This window comes from Echiichthys vipera (assembly GCF_963691815.1).
Source record: "Echiichthys vipera genome assembly, chromosome: 22".
NCBI lineage: Eukaryota > Metazoa > Chordata > Actinopteri > Perciformes > Trachinidae > Echiichthys > Echiichthys vipera.
The window spans coordinates 22,877,231-22,900,120 of NC_139847.1; the positions used below are offsets into that span (position 1 = coordinate 22,877,231).

At 45.9% G+C, this 22,890-nt stretch overlaps 1 protein-coding gene across 2 annotated transcripts in view; it reads left to right on the forward strand.

Moving 5' to 3' along the window:
* afap1 (actin filament associated protein 1) overlaps positions 1 to 22,890 on the forward strand; it is a 150,466-nt gene that overhangs the window by 107,459 nt on the left and 20,117 nt on the right. For both annotated transcript variants that reach the window (XM_083937348.1, XM_083937349.1), the window contains exons 12-13: positions 490 to 604; positions 11,615 to 11,744. In XM_083937348.1, the coding sequence (XP_083793474.1) occupies positions 490 to 604; positions 11,615 to 11,744 (245 nt within the window). The remainder of the gene's footprint in view (positions 1 to 489; positions 605 to 11,614; positions 11,745 to 22,890) is intronic.

Here is a 22,890-nt window from a genome sequence, read left to right on the forward strand (position 1 = left end):
AAACGACCAAAGTGCACACACACACACCGGCTAAAAATGAACCTGAATGACTAAAGACACAAATGACAACTTAGAATAACAACTACAAAGAGGTGCAAAATTAATACAAAGAGATGCAAGAAAAACACAAGATGATCACAAGAGACACCTAATGACTGAAAATAGACACAAAATTACCTGCAAAGACTGCTAAGGGACAGTTTATAACTGAAAACAAGACAAAACTGCACATACCGACTTAAAATTACCCAAAATGACATTAAAGAGACGTGAGTAAAACGTCTATAAATATATGCAAAATGACCACAAATGGACAAAATTAACCAAAAGACAACTCTCTGAGTTTGGTGGTCTTGTTCCTTGTTTCTGTATAGGCAGGTTGGGGGGCTTCCTACATGTCCCAACTGTCTCAAGGGCCCACTGTCTCAACCTCCGCCCATGAGTGAATGTGGGTTCTTTTGAATGAATCTTGATGTTTTCTCCTCACAGTTTTACAAGTAAGCGTGCTGTCACTCCTAATTCTTACCTGGACAACCCGGTCAACGGCTACGCCTGCCCCACTGGTATGGCTCTGCACTATGATGATGTGCCCATTAACGGAACGGTGAGGACATACCTACTTATAGGTGATATACATACTGTTTATTGAGCTGCTTTATCATATTAATTATGTAACACCTTAACACATCTAGCTGTTTTTGAAATTCTCGGCACTCTTCTTTGATCGTTGTTTTCTTTGCTGCTTTTCACTTTTCTATGTAACATTAAAGGTGCTAAATGTAGAATTTATAACTTAAATGTATCATTGTCGGATTAACTGTCATATCGTTGCTGTCGGGTGGAAACCTTGTATGTCCAAACCGTAATTTTTCAGGAATGTGAGGTTTTTCTGACAGTTTGATCCAATGGTGTTACAAGATTAATTCACAAGCTCTTTTTAATACTTGGTTAAAACATTATAAAGACCCACACACAGACGTAGAGAGTGACTTATTAAAAAAAAAGAAAAATTACAAAATATGTCAAGGCTTCCGACACTGACCATATGTTGGTATAAGTACTGTAGTTAAGGTAGTAGTTAAGATAACTAGTATCTTGTTATCACTGGTGTATTGTGGTGTTGTTTGATACAGGAGTGCAAATAGACTGTATAAAAAATGGTCAGTCCTCTCAACTTGATCCAATCGTACTCTCCTACGGGAGTCGCCATCTTGTTGGACGATGACTCTGCCTCATTTCCTCTTACCAAAAAAGGGCATTGATGTGATGTTGGGGGGATGGAGATACGTCCATCTGGCTGACGTATACCTCTGAGGAGAAGTGAGGGCCAGAGGCCAGCTGTCACTCAATTGACCACGCCCCTAATTATTCATCAACTTTAACCTCCAATAAAATTAAAACTGGCCTGGTCCAAAAAATGTCACCCCCCTTAGTGTTGTCATGGAGATATGACCTAAACATACAGATTTTTTTTGTACCAGGCCTTAAAAAGGTTTAATTATGCTGTGAAAACGGCCTGTTTAACATGGGCATCAATGAGAAACTGCTGTGAGAAACATTTGTGCAAACTACTCCTAGTGGAAACTCGGAAAACTGCAGTTTTTGACATTTTTTTATTGGATCAACCAGGAAGTCACTGTCACTTATCCTTTCTTATCCTAATGTGAAAACAATATGTCATATATCAATATTAATTAAGTATTTCATAACATAAAACCTTCAGAGAAAAAGAGCAGAGGTGCTAGATCAAGCAACAAAGGACACACTCCCTGTTCACTTCAGCTTAGTCAGTTTATTGAACTTAATTTGCAGTTAGGTGTTATTAACTATAACACCTAAATTAAATTAACTGTCATTTTTTTTGCTACCCAAACCAGGCTCCTAATAGTTTCTGAATGGCTAGCAGGCCTGTAACCTTGTAACATGAGGTGTGTTTCCACTATGGTCGACTGCCCGGAATGAGGCGGGTCTATCTCGCCAAAAACGGCCCTAATTTGCATGTGATTCACTCAGGAGGCCGTTTGACCGGGTAGAAAATGGCCCTGTTGAGGAGCAGGGCTTGTTTTGTCCCCTGTGACGTGTGGTAGTACAGACGCCACAACAACACAGTGAAATAGAGTAGACACTTTTATCCAGTGGTGTAGTAGAACGCAGCGCAGAAAATGATCTGTGCATGCACTGGCATAGCCCTTTGCTGCATGCTCCCTCTCCCTCTCTCTCTCCCATTTACAAACACACACATCGTAACGTTAGTACTGCGAGCGGGATGACGGCCTGTCTGTCAACATACACTTTCACAGCGTCTCGAATCTTTAAGGTGAAGTGTTTTCTTTCAAGTTACTTGTACATAAGTTGACATTGTGAATCATACGGGCCACCTTAAATTAAGCTATTCTGTATTTCTCACTTTGAGGAAATATGGCGCAGTGCTGTATCACTGATTAGCTGATCACCGGCGATCTAAACCCATTCAGAATGATACGTCACCTGTGGAGTCTTGTAAATCCCTGTCGTGCCTTTTTTTGTAATGGAAACACGGCGAGTGAACAGCCATTTGAAAGTGCCCTAAAACTTTCAGAGCAGCCACACTATAGGGCTAGTGAAAACATGTCATAAAATTTTAGGCATTATAACATCTTAGAAATACACATGTAGCCCCTTTATTCACATTATTGCAATGACACTTGCTAAGTAGCTAACTAACTAACTAACTATTCTGCTATCAACTTTCCCTTTCTGTTCTCCTGTGATCTTTCTTTCTATTATGCCTTCCCCTCTCATCTGCCCTCTCCTCTCTTCACTCCTTTCTTTTCTTTTCACCTGTCGTCTCCTCCTCTCTTTTCTCCTCTCTGATTGTTTGCATGCTTGTCCGGTCTAATCCAAGGACCTGGAGGTGCAGTACTCCACTACCAGCACAGGGGGGCATCAGCTGAAAAAGGAAGTGCATAATGAGATTGCTGACTTCTATGAGAACATGCCCTCTACCGAGCTGAGCAGTCCCTGTCCTCCCAAGCCTTCTTCTTCTTCTAATTCTTCTTCCTTCACCTCGAGCAGTCACTACAAAATCCCTGTTTCTAAAATATCTTCGAAATTCCTCACTGCTGATCCTAAAACCAAAGCCACTTCTCAGGTGAGCCACTTCTCAATCTTCTTCTTCATCCTTGCTGTTTTCCTGTTCTACACTTGGTCTATTATTCACCGTTTTTGCATCTGTGATTTCAGTGTTTTTCCATTTTGGTCAGAGAACGTTTGATTATGGATTTTTTGTTTCCCATTTGCTGATAACTCCCAGAAAATGTATGTGAATTTGAGCTCTTTATTAAAAGATGTGTCCTCTTAGCATAAGATCTCTCTGACATACTGTCTGTCAAAGAGTCCATATGCTTTGATTTTCAATTTTATCTATAGTGCCAAATCATAACAAAAGTAACAGACAGACACAAAGACAGACAGACAGACGCAGGGATGCAAGCAACCACAGCATTAACCTTAGCTGTAAAGGGGTGTGGAGGTGGGGGGTTGTTATTGTGCTGCTAAGGTTCTGATATTTTTGGTGAAGTAACTAAACTTAAAGTGATATTCCAGCAAAAATCATCCCAGGGTCTTTTTCGGCAAATTCGGTCATCAAATAAACCATCAAGACAATTTTTTTCATGTATGAACTATTACCAGAGATTTTCCAGGGAGTCGTTACAGACGCTAACAGCCTGCTGTGGCTAACACGAATTCGCTTGGGGCAGCTAGATGAATGCATTAAAACCTCTTTTTTGACCACAAATACTGCCCTGTTGTAGTCGTAGTAAGTGAACACAGTGTATTAAAAGAGTATTTTTAAAGACTTGAATACTGGCCCCGGTACCAGCTCCTCCATTTACATTTATTTAAGTCCATTTACGTGGATTACCAAATGCAATCCAAAAGGAAGGAGCCCATTGATGATTTATTCCAGCAAAACATGTAAACATTGTGGTTTGTGGCAGTTTGGTGAAGTATAAAATTATAATAGATGGTAGAACGTTTGGAAAAGTCCCAGACAGCATCTTTCCCTGCAGCACGGAAACGTTACGCTAGATCTCAGGGGGCAGGGGTCGTTTGTTGCCGCAAGATGCACAGCATATGCGAGTGCAAGCACAGGTAAAGACGACTGGCCTGCAACTTGAAGTGAAGGGAGACAGAATGGGTCGTGTTTGTATCTTTCCCTGCTGCGAAACAAAAATAAAAGCTTACAACCCAGAGACTTTTCATAGGCTGCCATTGCGGTACAATGGCCATGCTCTGATAAACCAGTGGCTTATTGTTTTAAATCTGGACATTGAGACGCCAATCCAGACACTGATCGGGGGATTACCGTGTCTGCTGCAAACATTTCGAAAAAGACATCTACCTAACTCCTAGAAAAGCTTCTGACCTAATGAACCCAAAGAGAACGTCTCATCTCATCTCATCTCATCTGCTTTAGCAGGGGACCCCAAACTTCCCTTTCCCAGGCCACATTAACCAGCTTTAACTGGGGACCCCGAGGCGTTCCCAGGCCAGTGTGGAGATATAATCTCTCCACCTGGTCCTGGGTCTTCCCCGAGGCCTCCTCCCAGCTGGACCGCCCAGGGGGCATCCTTCCCAGATGCCCGAACCACCTCAACTGGCTCTTTTCAACGCTAAGGAGCAGCGGCTCTACTCCGAGTTCCTCACGGATGGCTGAACTTCTCACCCTATCTCTAAGGGAGACTCCAGCCACCCTCCTGAGAAAACCCATTTTGGCCGCTTGGACCCGTGACCTCGTTCATTCGGTCATGACCCCGCTTTCATGACCATAGGTGAGAGTAGGAACGAAGATTGACCGGTAGACACTGCTCCGATTCTCCAGCCAAACTCACACTCCATCGTCCCCTCACTCGTGAACATGATCCCGAGGTACTTGAACTCCTTCACTTGGGGTAAGGACTCATTCCCTACCTTGAGTAAGCAATCCACTGGTTTCCTGCTGAGAGCCATGGCCTCAGATTTAGAGATGCTGATCCTCATCCCAGCCGTTTCACACTCGGCTGCGAACCAATCCAGTGAGTGCTGAAGGTCACTGACCGACGATGCAATCTGGACCACATCATCTGCAAAAAGCAGAGACGAGATCCTCAGCCCACCAAACTGCAACCCCTCCCCACCACGACTACGCCTCGATATCCTGTCCATGAAAATCACAAACAGGATTGGTGACAAAACGCACCCCTGGCGGAGGCCAACCCCCACCGGGAACGAATCCGACTTACTGCTGAGGATCCGGACACAGCTCTCGCTTTGGGTGTACCGAGATTGGATGGCCCACAGAAGTGACCCCCTCGCCCCATACTCCCGCAGCACCTCCCAAAGTATCTCCCAAGGGACCCGGTCATATGCCTTCTCCAGATCCACAAAACACATGTAGAATGGATGGGCATACTCCCAGGCCCCCTCCAGGATCCTTGCGAGAGTGAAGAGCTAGTCCGTTCATCAACTTACCACGTCCAGGACGGAATCCGCATTGTTCCTCTTCAATCTGAGGTTCGACTATAGGACGTACCCTCCTTTCCAGCACCTTGGAGTAGACTTTACCAGGCAGGCTGAGTAGTGTGATACCCCTGTAATTGGCACACAATTGACAATGATTCCCCATCAGCCTCCAGCTCTGCCTCTACAAAAGAGGGCTTGTTAGTCAGATTAAGGAGTTCCTCAAAGTGCTCCTTTCACCGCCCCACTACCTCATCAGCTGAGGGCACCAGCGTCCCGTCCTTACTGTAAACAGCTTGGACGGTTCCCCGTTTCCCCACACCCACTGCTTTGCCTCTGACACAGCAGAAGCTGCGGCCCTTCTGGCCTGTCGGTACCTTGCACCTGCCTCCGGAGTCTTCTGGGATAACATATCCCTGAAGGCCTCCTTCTTCAGTCGGATAGCTTCCCTCTCCACCGGTATCCACCACAGTGTTCGAGGATTACCACCCCTTGAGGCACCTAAGACCTTGATGCCACAGCTCACAGCTGCAGCTTCAGCAATGGAAGCTTTGAACATTGCCCACTCCGGTTCAATACCCCCAACCTTCACAAGGATGCCGGAGGTGTGAGTTGAAGATCTCTAGGACAGGGGCCTTCTCCAGACGTTCCCAGTTCACCCGCACTACTTGTTTGGGCTTACCTGGTCTGTCCGGAATCCCATCCTCTGACCCAACTCATCACCAGATGGTGATCAGTTGACAGCTCTGCCCCTCTCTTCACTCGAGTGTCCAAAACATACGGCCTCAGATCAGATGATACGATCACAAAATCGATCACCGACCCTTGGCCTAGGGTGCTCTGGTACCACGTACACTTATGAAGTATCCTTATGTTCGAACATGGTGTTAGTTATAGACAATCCGTGACTAGCACAGAAGTCTAATAACTGACGACCAATCGGATTTAGATCAGGGAGGTCGTTTCTCCCAATCACGCGTTGAAGTCTCCCAGCAGAACTATGGAGTCCCCTACTGGAGCCCCATGCAGGACTCCATTCAGGGTCTCTATATATACTCTGAACTGCTGTTCCGTGCATATGCCCGAACAACAGTCAGAGTTTTCCCCCCTACCACCCGCAGGCAGAAGGAGGCGACCCTCTCGTCCCCCGGGGTGAACTCCAACACCACGGCGCTCAGCTGGGGGTTTGTGAGTATCCCCACACCCGCCCGGCGCCTAACACCCTGGGTAACTCCAGAGAAGAATAGGGTCCAACCCCTATCCAGGAGTACGATTCCAGAACCGTCCTGTTGAGGTAAGCCCCACTAGATCTTACTGGTAGCGCTCCACCTCCGGCACAAGCTCCGGCTCCTTCCTCGACAGAGAGGTGACATTCTACGTGCCCAGAGCCAGCTCCTGCTGCCCGTGCAGCAGCGCACCTGACCCAAGTGTTTCCTCCTGCAAGTGGTGGGCCCACAGGATGGAGAGGAGGGAGGTGTCACGTCACTTTTTTGGGCTGTGCCCAGCCGGGCTCCGTGGCAAACCCGGCCACCAGGCGCTCAACGGCGAACCCTCTGTCTGGGCCTGGCTCCAGACTGGGGCCACGGGCTTCCTCCAGGCAGGGTCTCTCTTCCTCTTCCTCGTTTGTCCATTGAGTCTTTGTGAACCATTCTTAGTCCGGTCCCTCGCCTGAGACCACTCTGCCATGGTAGACCCTACCAGGAGCACCAGGCTCCAGACAACACCGCCCTCAGGTTCACAGGGACACAAGTCTTTCAAAACACTTTTTTAATAAACTTAGTGTTCACTAACTACATTGCTGGTGCTTCGTTTTATGTGTAGGGACTCCTATAATGCTACTGCAGAGGTTTGATGTTATTTTAAACAGTATTAGTGGTTAAAAAAGCCATTTTAATGGGTTCACTGTACTGCCCCGAGCTTATAGGTGTTAGACACGGCAGGCTGTTAGTAACTCTCCGGGATGTCACCGTTAATAGTTCATACATGAAAATAATTGCAAGAAGAATGAACTTTAATACAGGCCTGAGACCCTCAAGGCAGACCAGAATTTAGAATTATACTTGACAGAGCTAGGACCTGTATCTGTCATCAAAACAATGATCTCATTTGTAGAGTGGCCCAGCCTGCTCCTAAACTTAAAGGCGAGGTTCCTCAACGGGGCCATGAAGGTGGTTAGTCCCAGTTTACAGAAAAGGTCTCTGGCTCCTAGTACTCCTTAATTTCTTCAGGAGAATCCTAAGACAGTCATTGTACACCACTTTTAACTTATGCAAGCTATCCTTCTTGTACTTCACCAAGAGTGGAGCTGTATATAGAGGGGGTCGGTAGGCTCTAAACAGGTTTACCTTGACAACAACAGATCAGTGGCGGAATTATCTGACCAACATATTAGCTTCGACATACCGTAGAGCAAGCTCCTCTGTCTAATCATGTCATGTCTCATCTTCCAATGTATCAGTGATAATGTGAGATAAAAAGTAGGGAACTTTATATGTCATCCTAACCCTACAAACCATTACCCCACTCTTAGCATTATATTAAAGGTCAAATCTCCATAATTAACAGATGTTGAGCAGCAGTTGAAACCCGCTGCTACTGAGGGATAGATTGGCAAGGTGATCCACATATAAGAAGTGATTTATCAAGGTATGGCTTACCAAACACCCCTTTTCCACATTTAACCTGCATACGTTGGTTAGTGTACCAGTAAGCTAGAACGCGTACTAAGCTACTGGGCACACCCCTAAGCTTGAGCTTATTAAACAGCTCAAAGTGGAGAGAATGCTGACAAGTCTTATGGGTCTATAGTTATCAATCACCAACTTAACCAGCCTTGTCTTTGATGACTGGGACAAGAATCAATGACATCATGGGGTCTGGCAATGTGCCACGAGTCACCAGTAAAGCAGATAGACAGCATCACTGCCAACCTTGGGCCAGCTAACTTTAAGTGCTCTGCTGTAATGTTGTCCAGGCCACTAGCTTGTTGCCCAATAGCATTAAGAACACCATTGGTTTGAAAATGAATATTTTCCTAAGGTTCACTCTTAATACAGAACAAAGCTGCACAATGCTGCCTCCAGATGTCAACTATGTCCTCTGCATCTTTTTCCCTATACACTGAAATACGTCCACACCGCGGATATGTTGGTGCTTATCCAGACAAGCGTGTGCTTTTTAGCGGTTTTTGTTTGTGTCATAACAACTTTTAGTATTTTAGCCAAAAGACGCCTTGACCCCATCCCCACTCACCTTCTCCAATCTGGTGCAACTGACCTTCCTTTTCTCACCCATCTTATTAACAGATCTTTATCCACTGGCTGCTTCCCTGACTCTCTTAAAGAGGCAAGAGTGAACCCCCTCCTCAAAAAACCTACCCTTGACCCGTCTGAAGTAAATAACTGCAGACCTGTCTCTCTTCTTCCATTTCTCTCCAAAACTCTGGAGCGTGCCGTCTTTAACCAACTCTCTTCCTACCTTCGCCTGAACAACCTCCTTGGTCCTCACCACTCCGGTTTCAAGGCCGGCCACCGAAACTGCCATTCTTGCTGTCACCGAGCAACTTCACATGGCTAGGGCAGCTTCTCTCTCCTCTGCACTCATGCTTTTGGACCTTTCTGCAGCATTTTACACAGTTAACCACCAGATCCTTGTTTCCACTATGGTAGAACAATGTATTATAAAAATAGAAAGGTCTACAAGAAGGAGTCAGCAGAGAGGTCTCACAGCAATCAAGGAGAATTTATTGAATCAAGGTTTGATACACTCATCACAGAGTTCCAAGATCCACAATACCAAAATTCCTAAATTCCAAGTGTCTCTTAACAGAACTTCCTGACTTATAATGAGGCTGACAACACGTACACGCCCCGTCAGGTTTTTCCAATACACACTCAGTACATTTACAATAAGTGGCGTCTACTTGGTGTCCAGACGTCATCATGCCCAAATACAGTTCAATTGTTTTCTAAACAGAATGTGCTTATCAGGCCTATGTCCCCAGTACACTGTGACCTCTGCCTGTTATTCACTTTCTCAATCACATTTTCTTCCACACCACCCTACAGCAATAAGGTATCTCAGGCTTTGCACTCTCCCTGTCATATCCTACCTAAAAAAAACGCACATACCAGGTAACTTGGAAATGCTCTGTGTCGGAACCCTGTCATCTTACTACTGGGGTCCCTCAAGGTTCAGTCCTGAGGCCTCTCCTCTTTCTCTGTACACCAACTCTCTTGGTTCTGTTATTCTCTCACATGGCTTGTCAAATCACAGCTATTCTGATGACACCCAACTTACTCTCTCTTCTCCTCAGTCCGATACACTCGCAGCAGAACGGATTTCTGCCTGTCTGACTGGCATTTCTCAATGGATGTCTGCACACCACCTGAATCTCCACCTAGACAAGACAGAGTAGCTTTTTCTTCCTGGAAAAGGCTCTCCCACCCAAGACCTTACTATCAACCTTGACAATTCAGTGGTAGCCCCCACCCAGACTGCAAGGAACCTGGATGTGACACCTGACGACCAACTCTCCCTTACCACCAACATTGCTGCAACAACCCGATCGGGCAGATATATGTTGCACAACATCAGGAAGATACGTCCTCTTCTGACCCAGAAGGCAACACAGATTCTGGTCCAGGCTCTTGTCATCTCATGCCTTGACTACTGTAACTTCCTCCTGGCTGGTCTGCGGGCCTGTGCCATCTGACCTCTGCAGCTCATCCCGAATGCAGCGACTTGACTGGTCTTCAACCTACCTAAGTTCTCTCACAATACTCCACTCCCTTCACTGGCTTCCTGTTGCTGCTCGCATTCCATTTCAAGATACTAGCACTTGCTTATCGTGCTTCTAACGGATCAGGCCCAGCTTAAATCCAGGACATGATTAAACCTTACATCCCAGCCTGCCCTCTCCGCTCTGCATTGGCAAATCCGCTTGCTGCTCCCTCACTGAGAGGAACACAGTCACTCGACTAAAGTTTTCCGTCCTGGTTCCCAGATGGTGGAACGAGCTCCCCATCGATATTTGGAAGGCAGAAAATCTACACATCTTCCGCCGCAGGCTAAAAACGCATCTCTTTCGACTGCACCTCGGCTAAGCAGATGAGAAGATAGGGGGAAAAAACACTTATATGTAGCACTCTATCAAAACGGCTTATTTGAAGCTACCACACTTACTCAAGAACTTGCTCTTCTGGTTTGTACCCTAATTGTTGCATGCACTTATTGAAAGTCGCTTGTGAAAAAGCGCCAGCTAAATGAAATGTAATGTATTGCCCCTGTCCCAACTTTTTTGGAACGTGTTGCAGGCATCACATTCAAAATTAGTAAATTTTTGCAGAAAAAGAATAAAGTTTATCAGTTTTAACATTAAAAATCTTGTCTTTGTAGTGTATTTAATTGAATATAGGTTGAAAGGATCTGCAAATTATGGGATTCAGTTTTTATTTACATTTTCCACAATGTCCCAACTTCATTGGAATTGAGGTTTTTATATAAACCTTTTCGGACTCCTCCAAGAGGGTTTATTCATGGAATTAATTTCATATCTGGTTGGTATAAACCTTTGACTGATAGGATGCTAAATTGCAAAAAAAAATGGTTGATTGCTTTATCTATAGTGTCTTAGGTAAGGGAACAACACAAACATGCAATCTTGAGAAGTTCACAATGCCAGATTGTAAAGCGAAAATAGTAATTCAGATTCAGATTTAAGGTCATAATCTAATTTATATTTTTTATCCTCAAAATGACAATCATACATTAAAGTATGTGTTACTCAACCTCTCTTGAAAAAACAAAAAACAAAACACTCATATGTTGTAAGAACTTTAGAAAATAAGTTGGTTGAGACAAAAAAGATATTGTACATGTGTCTGCTGGATAAGTAGATAGTCAACAACTTGCTTATATGTTAGTTATAACAAGTTTCTCTAAGCGTGTATTTTATCAAACTCATGTTTTTCAGCTTGTACTGCTCCCATTTTTTTTACAGCGGTTTGAGGAACCGATCTTAGAAAGAAGAAAAACATAGAACTAATATGTACATGCAAATTATATACAGTACAGTATTAACTTTTCTGAGATATTTGAAAAGTCTCCCTTCTTGTTCTTCTTCTCTAATCAGCTAAGGGGAAAAAAGGGAACAGGGCCCAATGGGATGGCGTCAAAACAGAAGGCAGAGCCAAAGAACCAGCCCAAGAAGAATGGAGTCAATCGAACATATGGGACAGCTTCTCTGAAACGTAACAACTCCAGTAAGTAGTAACAAAAACAGTGCTGAAGAGGCGCCTGGTGGCTCATTGGTTAGAGTATGCGTCCAATATTCTGAGGCTGAAAGTCCTCAATGCAGCAGCCCGGGTTTGACTCCCTTGACCGTCCTTTGTTGCATGCCTCCCTCTCTCTCTCTCTCTCTCTCTCTCTCTCTCTCTCTCTCTCTCTCTCTCTCTCTCTCTCTCTCTCTCTCTCTCTCTCTCTCTCTCTCTCTCTCTCGCTCTCTCCATTTCCTATATTAATCTGTAGCTGCACTATAATAAGGGCAAAAGCCATACACATAATATTTTAAAAAAGAGTGTTGATATCAGAAGAACTTATTATACTGCGTAGGGCAGAAATTCATAATTGAAATATAATTAAAATGATAACTTCTGAGAGTATTCCAATTGTCAGATTTGGGCTGTAAGCGAATATCAGACAGTGTGTCTGGCTCCCCAGACCCAGCCTCACCACTGCTGAAAAATTCTGCTCCTCAGCAGTTTTTAAAATGCAGGATCTCCAAATTACAGTTGGTTTGAATAGGAGGGAGTAAATAACTTGAGAATATCCCATGTGATGCACAAGAGCCAGACTTTAATCAACTGCTAAGGTTGAATAGACATGATAGCAGAAGCCCAAATGGTTGGGACAGGGTGAAACTGTCCTGGTTTAATGAATTACTTCTTAAGGCTGTGGTTGTTCAGTGGGTTTCTGGGCTCTTGATATCTCTTTATATCTTAACAGTGCTCTGATAATAAAGGTTATGTTTTCCTTCTACCCTTCTACTATATATACTATCAGTGTTGAATCAGAATCAGAAAACCTTTAATGTCCCGCAGACGGGGAAATTCTTTTGTTACAGCAGCAACAGAGTATGACAAAATAAGATAAAAAATAGCAAAAATTAACAATAAAGTTAAATTTAAAAAGGGAAGAAATGGAAAATAGACATACCGGTATATACATATTGACATGATACAGTGCAGTTGTTCTTGTTTTGTTTGTTTGTAATAATGTAATATGGAGTGAATAAATATGATTAAATAAGTCCAAATAGTGCAAAAAGCAGAAGTGACCTTGGTACAGATATATTGCACAGTGCAGGGTACAGGAGGTCAATAGTCTATTGGGAGCAGTGCTGATTGTAAAGTCTGACAGCAGCAGGAAGGAAGGACCTGCGGTACCTCTCCTTCGCACACTTAGGGTGTATCAGTCTGTTGCTGAAGGAGCTGCCCAGTGCTGTGAGAGTGACCTGCAGGGGGTGGGACTCCTGCACCAGCAGGGATGACAGCTTGTCCAGCATCCTGCTCTCTCCCACCACCCGCACTGGGTCCACAGGGCGTCCCAGGATGGAGCCAGCCTTCTTGATAAGTTTATCAAGTCTCCTCCTGTCTGCTGCCGACATGCTGCTGCTCCAGCAGACTACTCCATAGAAGATGGCTGATGCCACCACAGAGTCATAGAAGGAGGTCAGGAGTGCCCCTTGCACTCCAAAGGACCTGAGCTTCCTCAGAAGGTACAGTCTGCTCTGACCTTTCTTATATGTTGCTGCGGTGTGGTCAGACCAGTCCAGTTTATTGTTCAGGTGAACTCCCAGGCACTTGTAAGATGTCACCATCTCAATGTCCGTTCCCCGGATGTTCACCTGTGTGCAGGGTTGTTTGTGCCTGCGGAAATCCACCACCAGGTCTTTGGTCTTCCCAGCGTTTAGCTGGAGGTGGTTCCGCCGGCACCAGTCCACAAAGTCCTGAATAAGTTCTCTTTAGGCTCCGTCGTCACCGTCCCTGATCAGGCCGACGATAGCAGAGTCGTCAGAGAACTTTTGTAGATGGCAGTAAGGGGAATGGTGGTAGAAGTCTGGGGTGTACAGGGTGAACAGGAAAGGAGCCAGGACCGTTCCCTGTGGGCCCCCCGTACTGCAGATAATTGTGTCTGACACGTAGTCCCGAGTCCTCACATACTGTGGCTGGTTAGTAAGGTAATCCAGGATCCAGGATGTGAGGTGCTGGGTCACCCCTGCCAGCTCCAGTTTGTCACCCAGAAGTGCAGGCTGGATGGTGTTAAAGGCACTGGAGAAATCAAAGAACATAATCTTCACAGTGTCTCCAGCCTTCTCCAGGTGAGACAGTGATCTGTCCAGGAGGAAGATGATGGCGTCGTCCACACCGATGCCGGGTTGGTAGGCGAACTGGAGAGGGTCCAAAAAAGGGCCCACCAGCTGGCGGAGATGGATGAGGACTAGCCGCTCCAGGGTCTTCATCAGGTGTGAAGTGAGAGCAACTGGTCTGTAGCTGTTGAAGGCTTTTGGGTGAGGGATCTTTGGTACAGGTACCACGCAGGAGGTTTTCCACAGCAGTGGCACTTTTCCCAGCTTCAGGCTCATGTTAAAGATGTGCTCTACAATCCTGCACAGCTGGTCTGCACAGGACTTGAGGAGCCTGGAGCTGATCCCATCTGGACCCGTAGCCTTCTTCACCTTCATCTTCCTCAGCTCATTCCTCACCTGGAGAGACGAGAGGGACAAAGTGGAGCAGGGGGGCTGACAGCCTACTCACACTGTCCTTTTGGCCGCGGCCAAAACCGTTTTTTTCAGCTAAAGCCTGGTACCTTTAAGCAGTGTGAGTGCACCCGCTCCGCGCACAACTGTGGCCAGCGGGCTGTCCACGGCCCGCTTGAAAGAGGTGGGCTTTAGCGGAGCCGTTTGCACATGAACGAGCACGAGCGTGCGCACGTGTACGAGCACGAGCACGAGCCCTACGGCAGTAGCGTTATGTCCGCCTGTTCGGACATGTTAATAGAAGGACGGACCATGCGCGGACATTTAACAACAACAACAATGGCGGTGAAAGGTTCACGTTGGTGTGATGCGGAGGTGGAGTGTTTACTGCAGATTTGGTCGGATGAAAATATTCAAAAACAGTCGACAAGAGCACATAAACTCCGAGGTCTATGGAAAGATTTGTAACAAAGCCACACACACGCGATCAATGCGTGTGACGTGTTACGGCGTGATGGCGTATGGACAGCAAGAAGCATTGGCCGGCCCTGGCAGTGTGAGTACAAACGGGGCTGGGGCGCGGGGGGAGAGGGAGGGGGGACAAGTACCCTAAAGTCCGGGTCGCGGTCCGGGAGGACAGTGTGAGTACGCTCTGAGTGTCGTGTATTGGGTGAGGGTGAGTGTCAAGGTGGGCTTTGGGGGGAGTCTGTGGCATGAGAGCCGTGGAGAGGGAGGTAGAGGTGATAACGGGGCATTGAGTGTCGTGTATGGGGGGAGGGTGAATGTCATGGGGGGCGGTGGGGGGAGTCTGTGGCATGAGAGCCGTGGAGAGGCAGAGGGTAAAGGTGTTAACGGGACAATAAACAGGAGGGATGGGAGAGGTGGTCGGGGGCAGCAGAGATGGAAAACAGGTTTATGTTGTTCACCCACGTCTGATCCCCCGCAGCCTGGGAGCCTGGTGTCCTCTGCCCTGAGATAGTTTTTAGGCTTTTCCAGACTCCACTGACATTCCTCTGCTGCAGCTGGTTTTCCATCTTCCTCCTGTAGCTATTCTTCCCCTCTCTGATCTTCTTCCTCAGCTCCCTCTGCAAGGCCTTCAGCTCCTCCTGGTCTCCTGACCTAAAGGCCTTCTTTTTCTGTACAGTGTTTGAAAAACACTGTATGGGAAACACTGTACAGTCTTGGTGGGTACAGTGTTATCAACACAAAAGTTTATGTAGTCCGTTATGCAGTCTGTTAAGCTGTCGATGTCCTCCCCATGAGAAACACACAGTTCTTCCCACACAGTTGAGTCAAAACAGTCCCTCAGAGCCTCCTCAGACTCCTTAGTCCATGCTTTAACTGTGCGGACTTCCACTGGCTGCCTGTTTACAAGGGGCTTGTACACAGGCAGGAGATGCACCAGGTTGTGGTCAGATCTTCCCAGGGGAGGGAGGGGAGGGAGGGGGGATGAGTTGTATGCCTCCTTGATGTTGGCGTACAATAAGTCCAGCGTTTTATTTTCTCTGGCAGGTGACATACTGTGTGAATGTGGGCAGAGTAGAGGACAGAGAGGCATGATTAAAGTCCCCAGAGATGAGGAAGAGGGCCTTTGGGTGCTGTGTCTGCAGTAAGCTTGAGACTGAATGAAGAACATCACAAGCTGCATCAGCGTTAGCAGAGGGGGGGATGTACACAGCTAACACAATCACCTGTGTGAACTCCCTCGGGAGGTAGTACGGCCTCATGCTAGCAGCTAACAGTTCGATGTCCCTATTGCAGACTTGCTCTTGAACAGTGATGTGCCCAGAGTTGCACCATCTGTCATTAACAAACACAGCCAGCCTCCTCCTTTCCTCTTACCGCTCTCTGCCGTCCTGTCTGCCCGCCGTAATTGAAACCCGTCCAGGTTAGCGCCCGTGTCGGGGGTCAGCTCCGTTAGCCACGTCTCAGTGAGCACTATGATGCTGCACTCGCAGTAGTCCCTCTGATGCCGGGTCAGCGCCGTTAGCTCGTCCATCTTGTTGGGAAGAGATCTTACATTCCCCATGATGACAGACGGGAGGACGGGTCTGTAGCGTGTCCTCCTGCGACGGCGAGCAGCTCCGGAACGGCACCCGCTTCTCCTCCTCCTCAGCTCGCGGGGGACATCAGGCCGCTCGTGCGGCTGCACCGCAGCGCTTCTGAGGGCCAACAGCTGATCCCTACTGTAAACAACAGGGCTGCGTACAGGCTCCCCGGACACAACGGAAAAAGTTGAAAAAATAAGTATTGAGACCAGAACGAAGTACGCAAGTCTGGTCTCCATACTGCCCAAGAGAGAGCTCAAAATAGTGTTAATAAGGAATATTTAAAAAAAGTGCAAAAGAAATATAAAAAGAGGAAAAAGCTTGTTGCATGTTACTAACGCCGTTATTTTTTCAGTAACGGGGCAATCTAACTAATAACTGTTTCCACCGTTACAACGCCGTTACCATTACTGAATGTTAAATGTGGTGCATTACTATAAATTGATTGAATCAACTGCGTAATCCAAACGCAACCCTGGCTCCATGCTCCACACACACACTGCTAGTGAGGAGACCGGCTGGGTTATCAACCAGATAAACGATTGGCTAAGGCAGTGTCATGTTTCATGGTAGCCAATCAGAGCCACTGTTTTTACACTCAAGCCAGGACATGCACGCAATCCACACACACACAAATACGCCAACACACAAACTGAATCGAAGAAGCAAAAGAAATGGCGAGTCTGGAGCAATCCGATGAAAATTTGGCATTTTCTAAGTGGCGGTATAAGCACTACTTCAAATTCATTGAGGTCAAAGACAAGAACGTGCATGTAAAGTGTACATTATGACCAGGAGCGAAGACTTTGTCGACATCTGTTGCAAGCAACTGATTTAGTGAAGCATCTCACAACGACACACACGTCGCATTTACAAAGCCACTGGCCAAAAAACACAGCTACCTCCACCCCCCCAAAGAGGAGCAGGCTGTCTGACAAGAGGTTTGAAATGCTGCTGCTTCTTAGATACAGTCAGTTGTTTGAAGGGTAGGATGGTTAGCCGGATACATGACTGATACATGATAGGATTATTAATTTGGAAGGAGTGTTTGGATGGGTAGATGAATATCTTGGAGCTATAGTTCAATCTTTTAAAAGGACTCCATGTTGTTAAACTGTTTACGTCTTTTAATGAAGAAAATACAGTACAGTAGACTATATATTTTAACTGTCTTGTGAAAAATGCTTTTCACATATAGCAACTTTTTTAAACAATATTGTAAATAGTTGCTTTCCTGGTAGGTAGTTACTTTTATTATAGAGTAATTCAGTTTCTAACTCAGTTACTTTTTGGAACAAGTAGTGAGTAACTATAATTAATTACTTTTTTAAAGTAACGTTACCAACACTGTATACTATACTATATATCTCCTTCTAGTATATCAGTTCACTCTCTGGCACTGCCTCAGGCAGTAGCTTGTAGCCGCAGCTCCCATCATGTTTTTTTTAACCTTGTTATTTGTTGGTATCAGTCTTTTCGTTTGTTTTGTTGAATTAATCCCATTCTGTGCATAAACGTTGAGACAATGGCTGGCCCAAGTTTTGTTACTGTTCTCCGCGTTCTTCTGTTACTTTTTGTTTCAGAGAACCTTGCCGGGAGTAGTGGGGGCATTGTTTACACACGTAAACAGCTGATTGTGCTGTGTAAGCCTGTGCTGCTGCCAGGAGACAGACCTGTGGTCCCGCAGGAGTTACGGAGGAGATGCTGGAACCAAACGGAGGGAGAAAAGAAGAAGACATAAGCCAGCGGTCCCAGCAATTCTAATGGGAAACTTGAGGTCTTTGGGGAATAAGATGGACTAACTTTCAGTGCTGGTGAAGACCCAGAGGGAGTACCGCGAGTGTAGCTTATTTTGCTTCAGTGAAGGCAGCCTGTGCGCACCAGGACAGTGAGGAGGTGGACACAGGAGATCGCTAAGGCACTGCAGGACTGCTTCCAGTCAACAGACTGGGATGTACTCTGTGAGCCACAGACATTGAGGACATTGATAAGATGACCGACTGCATTACGGATTATATTAGATTCTGCAAGGACACTACCATACCTGCCAGGACCGTTCACTGCTTCTCCAATAACAAGCCCAGCCACCTGTCGCCTGTACTTGGACATTTGGACAACCTGAGCCTGAGTCCGGAGAAAGTCCTGTTGCTGTGGAAAATCTCTTGCTTGGTCCCAGTCCCCATGAATTCAAGGCCATCTGACCCAGCAGACTACAGACCAGTCGCCCTGAAATCTCATTTGATGAAGGTCCTGGAGAGACTGGTCTTGGCCACAGGTGGGGACGTTTCTGGACCCTTTGCAGTTTCAGTCCGGTTTAGGAGTCGATGATGCTGTCATCTACCTGCTGCAACAAGTCCATATGCATCTGGATGGTAGGGGAGGCACTGTGAGGATCACTTTCTTTGATTTCTCCAGTGCTTTCAACACCATTCAGCCTCTGCTCATGGGTGATAAGCTGCGGGTGGTGGGACGACTCGAAGATCTCCTGGATTACTGACTACTTGACAGTCAGGCCACAGTTTGTCCGTCTGGGCAGTGTCCTGTCTGACATGGTGGTCAGTGATATAGGAGCTCCACAGGGAACTGTGCTTTCTCCCTTCCTCTTCGCCTTATACACCACTGACTTTCAGCACAACACTGAGTCATGTCACCTGCAGAATCTTTCTGACGGCTCAGCTGTTGTCGGGTGTGTAAGGAGAGGGGATGAGGGTGAGTACAGGACACTGGTAGACAACTTTGTAGAGTGGTCTGAACAGAATCACCTGAGTCTGAACGTCAACAAGACCAGAGAGATGGTGATCGACTTCAGCAGGAAGAGGAGGATGCCTTCACAGCCACCAGGAATCAGGGGGGAGGTGGTGGAGGACTACAAATACTTGGGAGTGGTGATTGACAACAGACTGGACTGAAAATCTTACACTGAGGCAAGAAGGGGATGAGCAGACTCTATTTCCTGAGGAAGCTGAGATCCTTCAACGTGTACAGCAAGATGTTGAAGATCTTCTACCAGTCGGTTGTTTCTAGCGCCATTTTCTTTGCTGCTGTGTGTTGGGCAGCATTAGAGCCAGTGACACCAACAGACTTTATAAAATCATCAAGAAGGCTGTCTCTGTACTTTGTCTCGGGCTGGGGTCTTTTGAGTCCGTGGTGGAGAGGAGAACTTTGAACAAAACTTTAATTCAATTCAATTCAATTTTATTCATAGGGTCAAATCATAACAAAAGTTATCTCAGGACACTTTACAGAGTAGGTAAAGACCACACTCTATGACTTATTTATGATTTACATAGACCCAACAATCTATCGGACAGACAGACCCAGCTCTGTGGAGGACGGCCATCTGTCTTGATTGGTTGGGGAGGAAGAAAAGATAGAAAGGACGCACAGATGGACAGAGAGAGACAGACAGACACACTTTGAGAGATGCAAGCAACCAAAGCGTAACAGTCACTATAATAATATCTATAGTAATGTGAATATGACTTATATGTTATGGCAGTTAATACAGCAGAAAAGTGGAAACAAGCACAACTAAGGTGAAAGATTATGAAAATGATAGTAATTATGGTGGCAAACATGATCAATGATGAGTAGTGACAATAGCAGCTACGATACAGCGAGACATACCACTAATGGTGTATTTATGGCTACAAATTTTATAGTTTATTAAACTAGTGATAGTATATATGAGTAACAGTGATAATAGCAGCAAGAAGCGTCATGCAGGACCACGGAAGCAGGCAACACCACGATCAGTAGAGACTTGCGAGACGACAAAGCACAAACAACTCCGGGGTAGAAGTTGAATTAGTAACATGCATTGATGAGACATGAATGATACAGACAAAGAGGAGAGAAGCTCAGAGTATCTGGTAAAGTATTATCCTTTCCGGCAGACTAGGCCTATAGCAGCATAATTATGTCATGAACAGTACGGGGATATAACACAAAGAAACTGAACCCAAATGCAGACACGGACATGGGATAAAAGTACAAAAAAACTTTATATAAAAACGACAAATAAAAACGTCAAACACTACAGGGTAACAGGAATACTAGGGACAAGACGGTCGAGGAAAACAGCATTGATGAGACATGAATGATACAGGCAGAGAGGAGAGAAGCTCACAGTATCAGGAAAAGTATTATCCCCAGGCAGACTAGGCCTATAGCAGCATCATTAAGCAGAACAAACTCAGCTTTAAAAATAACAACATAGCTGAGGGCTCGTAAGTTCTAGCTGTAAGCTTTATCAAAAAGGAAAGTTTTAAGTTTACTCTTAAATATGGGGACACCTCCCGAATAACACTTGGGAGTTTGTTCCACAGGAGAGGAGCTTGGTAGCTGAAGGGTCTGCCTCCCATTCTACTTTTGGAGACTCTAGGAACGACAAGTAGCCCTGCATTCTCAGAGTGCAGCGATTTAGTCGGGTAATACGATACTATGAGCTCTTTAAGATACGACGGAGCCTGACCAATAAGAGCTTTGTAGGTAAGGAGAAGGATTTTAAATTCTATTCTATACTTTACAGGTAGCCAGTGCAAAGAAGCTAAAACAGGAGAAAAATGTTCTCTTCGATTTGTTTTAGTTGGTACACGAGCAGCAGCATTTTGGACCAACTGGAGACTCTTAACAGACTTATTGGAGCAGCCTGATAATAAGGAGTTGCAGTAGTCCAGCCTAGAAGTAACAAATGCATGGACTAGTTTTTCTGCATCTTTCTGAGACACAATTTTCCTTATTTTCACAATATTACGCAGGTGAAAATATGCAGTCCTTGTCGTTAGTTTTATGTGAGAATAGAAGGACATATCCTGATAAAAAATAACACCCAGATTCCGTACTGTGGTGCTGGAGGACAACATAACATCATCCAGAGTAACAATATCTTTAGCTATATATATATATATATATATTTTAGCTAGTTTTGGAGGCCTTCAGGGCCAAGTGTAATAACTTCAGTTTTATCTGAATTTTACATCAGAAAATTCCAGCTTTTTATTTCCTTAATGCACATTTGAAGAGCAGCTAACTGATTGGTTTCTTCTGGTTTGATCGACAAATATAATTGCGTATCATTAGCATAACCATAAAAGTGTCGAATGCAGCACTAAGATCTAGTAGAACAAGCAAAGAAACAAGTCCTTTGTCTGAAGCTATTAGAAGGTCGTTAGTAATTTTTGACAGTGCTGTCTCTGCTATGATTCTCTCTAAATCCTGATTGGAAGTCCTCAAATAACTCATTATTGTGTAAAAAGTCACACAGCTGATTGGCGACTAATTTCTCGAGGATCTTAGAGAGAAAAGGAAGGTTAGATATAGGTCTATAGTTGGCTAAAGAGGTTTAGGTCGCACTCACCCTGTCCATCCGTACCGTCCCTAAACAGGTTTGACGGGTAAAGCCTAGTTCATATGACCAGTGTGAGTGCAACCGCACTGCGCCTAGCTGCAGCCCGCTTGCCGGCCACCGACTGTTTGGGAGAGGTGGGCTTTTGTAGAGCGTGTTTGCTCATGTACGAGCGTGCGCACGTGTACAAGAACGAGCACAAGGCCTACGGCAGCTCTGACGTCATTTTATGGGCACCTGTTCGGACACAGAAAAAAAAGAAAAAGACGGACCATGCGCGGACATCTAACAACAACAACAATGGCGGCGAAAGGTTCACATTGGTGTAATGCAGAGGTGGAGTGTTTACTGCAGATTTGGTCAGATGAAAATATTCAAAAACAGTTGGCCAAGACGCACAAAAACTCTGAGGTCTATGGAAAGATTTGTAAACAAAGCGACGCATCGCGATGATGTCAATCAATGCGTGTGACGTGTTACGGCGTTATGACGTATGGACAGGCAAGAAGCATCCGCGCAGCCCAGGCAGTGTGAGTACAAAGGGGCCTGACAAGCGGGGGAGAGGGAGGGGGGGACAAGTACCCTAAAGCGAGTGAGGGGACGATGGAGCGTGAGTTTGGCCGGAGAATTGGAGCAGCCTGAGCGGTGTTGCAGTCGCTCGACCGTACCGTTGTGACGAAAAGAGAGCTGAGCCGGAAGGCAAACCTCTAGATATACCGGTCAATCTTCGTTCCTACCCTCACCTATGGTCATGAAAGCTGGGTCATGACCGAAAGAACGAGGTCGCGGGTACAAGCGGCCGAAATGGGTTTTCTCAGGAGGGTGGCTGGAGTCTCCCTTGGAGATAGGGTGAGAAGTTCAGCCATCCGTGAGGAACTCAGAGTAGGAGGTGTTCCAGGCACGTCCAGCTGGGAGGAGGCCCCGGGGATGACCCAGGACTAGGTGGAGAGATTATATCTCCACACTGGCCTGGGAACGCCTCGGGATCCCCCAGTTAGAGCTGGTTAATGTGGCCCGGGAAAGGGAAGTTTGGGGTCCCCTGCTAAAGTTGCTGCCCCTGCGACCCGACCCTGGATAAGCGGATGAAGATGAGATGAGAACTGTAGAAAAGCAGTCCAAGAATATATCAGGTGGTACAGTTGTTTCTAAGGTTCCTGGGTTTGAAGTTGGTGCCAAGCCAGTTGATTTTGTCTCTAATAGTTATAATTTTGTCATTAAAGAAGGTCATGAAGTCGTTACTACTGAGGGTTATAGGA